General features: G+C 67.0%; 2 protein-coding genes across 2 annotated transcripts; both read left to right on the top strand.

Annotated features, from left to right (window-relative positions):
- Window positions 1-5: 5 nt before the first annotated feature.
- On the top strand, window positions 6-2060 carry INTS5 (integrator complex subunit 5; the record flags this gene model as incomplete). The annotated part of the gene is made up of 1 exon (XM_057415161.1): window positions 6-2060. A coding segment is annotated over one exon (2040 nt), but the record flags the coding sequence as incomplete, so codon positions are not given.
- Window positions 2061-2832: 772 nt separating this feature from the next.
- POLR2G (RNA polymerase II subunit G) lies at window positions 2833-4735 on the top strand (the record flags this gene model as incomplete). The annotated part of the gene is made up of 6 exons (XM_057415162.1): window positions 2833-2878; window positions 3024-3133; window positions 3557-3716; window positions 3809-3859; window positions 4478-4543; window positions 4660-4735. Coding segments are annotated over exons 1-6 (475 nt in total), but the record flags the coding sequence as incomplete, so codon positions are not given.
- Between the last annotated feature and the right edge of the window lie 230 nt (window positions 4736-4965).

Genomic DNA, 4965 nt, shown 5'->3' with positions numbered 1-4965 from the left:
GCAGCATCAAGCAGGAGCTGCTGAGGATGTTCCATGAGAGCTTAGGGCCCACCAGGGACCAGCACCAAAAAGCCACCGTCCCCTTCCTGCTCCAGCTGGCGGTCATGTCCCCGGCGCTGCTCGGCACCGTGTCGGCCGAGCTGGTGGATTCCCTCAAGCCGCCCGTCCTCAACCAGCTCCACCAGCACTTCGCCTCCCTGCCCCGCGAGGAGCTGGACAACACCGTGAGCATCGTGGTGCACCTCATCTGCCAGACCTCAGCCGGCGCCCACCGCATCCTGCAGTTCCTGGTGAACACGGCCATGCCGGCCTCCGTCATCACGGCGCCGGGGCCGCCGCTGCAGGACGGGGTGCGCGAGGCCTGCGACCGCGTCATCCAGCTCCTGCTGCTCAACCTCCAGAAGCTCGTTTACAACCGGGGCAGCCCCAACCCGGCCGAGGCCCCGCTCCCGCGCCCGGTGCCCTTCCTGGATGCGCTGCGGCCGCACGTGCGGGAGCTCTGCGTAGAGACGCTGCGCCTGGAGCGGAAGCGCTTCCTGTGGCAGCACCAGCTCCTGGCGCTCTTGGCCGTGTACTCGGCGCCGCACTGCGCCACGGACGCCCTCTTCCACCTCCTGACGCTGGCCCGCACGCAGGACGAGCTGGCCTTGGCCACGCAGCTCCACGCCGTGCTCAGCTCCTGCCTCACCGACCTGCTCCCGGCCACCGTCAAGACCTGCGTGTGCCAGATCCACGCCGGGCGCCTGCCGGACGCGCAGGTGGCTCAGCTCTTCCGCAACCTGGCCTCTGTGGTGCAGGGGGACACCGGGGACGGGGGTCCGGCCATGGGGCCGCAGCTGGGCCCCGTCCTGGCACGGCACCTCCACGACCTGAGCCAGCTCCTGCTGCACCGCGACGCCGAGGTGGCCGAGGCCGCCTGCCTGCTGCTGTCGGTGCTGCCGCTGCCGCGCGCCCCGGCCCCGGCTCAGCTCCTGGGCACCGTGCGAGCCGCTTCCCATCAGTTCTTCCTGGTTCTCCGGCACCAAAACGCCGCCAACCTGGGCTGCAGCTCCCGGTTGCTGGCGCGGCTCAGCGCCGTGTCCCCAGCGGCCGCCAAGGCCGTGCTGCAGCAGCTGGTGGAGGGAGCGCTGCGCCGCGGCAACGCCGAGCTCTTCGGTGCCTCGCCGGAGAAACCCAGCCAAGGGGAGGAGAGCGGCAACGGCGGCGCCGGCGTTTCCTTGCTGGACACCAACCGGCGCTTCACGGCCGCCGTCAACTTCTCTGGCGGCGTCTGGTCCGTGTTCCACGCCGGGGTCATCGGCCGCGGGCTGAAGGCGCCGCCGGGCCGGGGCGAGCGCCCACCGGAGGAGCTGGCCAACAACATCCAGACCTTCCTGAGCCTCCTCCTGCGCTGCAGCCGCGGCGCCCGGGCCGGGGAAGCGGGCTCCAGCGGGCTCCATCCCGAAGCCGCTAAAGCCGTGGCCGCCGCGCTGGTGGAGAACGTGTGTCCGGAGGCGTCGGGCGCGGAGCTGACGTGGCCGCCCGAGGAGCAAGCCCGCGGGACGGTGGAACGGGATCTCCGGATCTGCCGCCGCTTCCGGGATCACCCTTTGCTCTTCCCATTGCTGCGGCTGGTGGCGGCGGGCCGCCCGGCGCTGTGCTACTGCTCCGTGCTGCTCCGCGGGCTCCTGGCCAGCCTCATGGCGCATTGGGAAGCGTGTCGGGATAACGGGACCACGGGCTCGCCCTGGCACCTGCAGGCTTCCTGCGCGCTGGTGGCTGCCATGGCCGAGGGCTCGCTGCTGCCGCCCGTGCTGGGGAACATGCACGAGCTCTTCCCGCACCTCGCGCCCTTCGAGGTGCATCTCCTGCTGCTCAGCCTCTGGGATTACCTGCGGGAGAACAGCCCCCTCCCTCAGAAATTCACCTTCCAGCCCGAGCGCGGGCTCTTCCTGCGGGATTTCTCCCGGGATGGGGATGTAGGGAAGCACTTGGCTGTGCTGCACAGCGTCCTGCACAAGAACATCCACCGCCTGGGGCTCTTGGCTGGGCGGTTCTGCCCTTAAACCCCCCCTCCAAGGACACACACACACAAACAAACACACCCCCCATCGGTTTGGGGGTTCAGCCCCATCCCTATTCCCATTCCCAAACCGTTTTCTGAATAAAAGGGAGCAGAAGTGGATGTGGAGTTTGGGGGGGTCGGGATGGTGCAGGGCCCCACCAAAGGCTTGTTTGAGAGGATCGAGAGGAATCGGGGGGGGGGGTACTGGGGTGCTCTGGGAGAGTTTAGGGGTGCTTATTTGGAGTTTGGAGGGGTCTCAGTGCTCCCTGAGGGATGCTCAGAGGGGTCCTAGGAGCCTCAGGTGGGTTTGGGGAGCTCCCAGGGCTGCTGGATCACGCTCAGGGCAGGTCTGCGGGTGCTTGGGGATAGTCTGGGGGATACCTGGGGGGGTCCCCAGGCTGCTGTGGGGGTCCTGGGCATACCTGGGGTGTTTGGAGGCGTCTGGGTGTGCTCGGGGGGGTCCCAAGGCTGCCTGAAGGACGCTATGGGGGGTCCTGGGGTGCTTGGGGGGGTCCTGAGGGGGTTTGAGGGTCCCTGGGGATGCTCAGGGGGTCCTTCATCCTCTCTCTGTCAATCACCCGCCTCCTCCGTCCCATTGGCTCTCACCCAGCCAATCACCGCCTGCTGCTCCCCTTAGCCCCGCCCTATTCTCTGCGCAGCTTCCGCCTCCCGCTCATCCCCACAGCGCATGCGCACGGGTGGGCTGTGCCCCGCTGCTTAGCAACGGGCAGCTTGGCGGGGAGACCGTGACCAATCGGAGCCAACCTCCGGGGCGGGGCTTAGCGCCACTTCCGGCCCGGTGGCGGCGGCGGCGGCGTGAAGATGTTCTATCACGTAAGCGGCGGCGGGGTCACGTGTCCTACCGGGAGAGTCACGTGTCTTACCGGAGGTGGCGGGGGGTGGTCTCCAAGTAGGGTCCTGGTGATTGGTGCCGGTCCCGGTGCGTTGATGCCGGACCCGGTGCGTGCCCGGTCCCCAGATCTCGCTGGAGCACGAGATCCTGCTGCACCCGCGGTACTTCGGGCCCAACCTCCTCAACACCGTCAAGCAGAAGCTTTTCACCGAGGTGGAGGGGACCTGCACCGGCAAGTGCGTGATGGGGGGCGGGGGGAAAATGGGACGAACACCGGGGACCCCCTGAGATACCCCCCCTTGCACCCCCAAACCCCCTGAGCACACCCAGGACCCCCCCAGGCCTGTTCTAGACCCCCCCCAGGCAGCCCAGGACACCACTAAGGAGCCTCAAAGCACCCCTAGAACCCCCCAAACACCCCTAAGCCCCTCCAGGACCCCCCTGAGCACACCCAGGGCCCCCCAGGCCTCTTTGGAATACCCCCAGGACACCACTAAGGCACCTCAAAGCACTCCTAGGACCCCCCAAACAACCTCAGGACACCCCAAAACCCCTTTGGGATGCTCCTAGGGCACCTCAAAGCACCCATAGAACCCCCCAAAGCACCCCTAGGACCCTCCAACCACCCCACCCCCCCCATGGTGTCGTCTCCCCCACAGGTACGGCTTCGTCATCGCTGTCACCACCATTGACAACATCGGGGCCGGGGTGATCCAGCCGGGCCGTGGCTTCGTGCTCTACCCAGTCAAGTACAAAGCCATCGTGTTCCGGCCCTTTAAGGGTGAGGTGGTGGATGCTGTCGTCACCCAGGTCAACAAGGTGAGGGCTGGGGGATTGGGGGGGGGTCATGGGGTGTCTCCAATGCTATGGGGCCGGTGACACCCCCTGATCTATTCCCCCCCCCCCCCCAGGTTGGGCTCTTCACGGAGATCGGCCCCATGTCCTGCTTCATCTCCCGCCATGTAAGGGGGGGGAATGTGTCTGACCTTCCCCCCTTGGGGCTCCTTCTGACCCCCCAAAACCTCTCCTGAACCCCCCCTCATTTGGGTTCCCCCATCCCACCAGGGACCCCCCCCATTGGGGCTCCTCCAGACCCCCCAAAACCTCTCCTGCCCTCCCCCCCATTTGGGCTCCCCCATCCCACTAAAGACCCCCCCCGCCTCCTCCCATCCCTCTTGGGGCTCTTCCTGACCCCCCCCCAAACCTCCCCACTGGGGCTCCCCATTCACCCCCAAACCCTCCAGGGCTCCCCCACTTTGGAGTCCCCCCAGTTCCTCTCCTCCCACCAACATGGGCCCCCCCCAAACCACTCTCTTGGGACACCCCAAGAACCCCTCAATATCCCAAGGACCCCCAATTCCACCCCCTCGGCCTCTGCCCCAGGAGCCCCCATTCCCCCCCCAGGGTCCCCTTTCCTCCCCTGGGGACCATTAAAGGCCTCTCCTAATCCCCCCCATGGGGACCCTTAGCCCCCCCCATCTCCCTCTGGGGACCCCCATGGGCCCCCCCATTTACCCACATGGGCCCTGGTCTCCTCTTGCCCCCCAAGCCCCCCCCTAACCCCCTGTCCCCCCCGCCAGTCCATCCCCTCAGAGATGGAGTTCGACCCCAATTCCAACCCCCCCTGCTACAAGACAGTGGATGAGGTGAGTCCAGGGGGGTCCTGGGGTCTCCCCACTCCCCCCTTACACCCAAATGTGGGTCCTGGTCTGGGGGGGGGGGGTCTCAGTGCCCCTCCATAATGCTTTCCCCCCCCCCCCAGGACATTGTTATCCAGCAGGATGATGAGATCCGCCTGAAGATCGTGGGGACACGAGTGGATAAGAACGACATCGTCAGTGGGGCGGGGGGGGGACGACACCTTTGGTGGGGGTCCCCAGGTCCATGGTGGGGGGTCTCAGATCTGGGGGGGGTTCCTATCCCCATAGGGTGGAGGCCCCGAGCTCCATGGGGGTCAATGAGGGGAGGGGACCAGCTCCATGCTGAGGGGGGGGGCAGTTTGATGGAGAGACGGGTCAGGGGGGGTCCCAGCTCTTGGGAGCCTTCACCCCATGCTGGGGTTCACCAT

Source organism: Pezoporus wallicus, unplaced genomic scaffold (assembly GCF_028554395.1).
Source record: "Pezoporus wallicus isolate ANWC-B61680 ecotype Strahan unplaced genomic scaffold, APGP_CSIRO_Pwel_v1 contig_14463, whole genome shotgun sequence".
Lineage (NCBI taxonomy): Eukaryota > Metazoa > Chordata > Aves > Psittaciformes > Psittacidae > Pezoporus > Pezoporus wallicus.
Note: the sequence above shows the minus strand (reverse complement) of the source record. Positions and strands in the feature narration are given on the sequence as shown.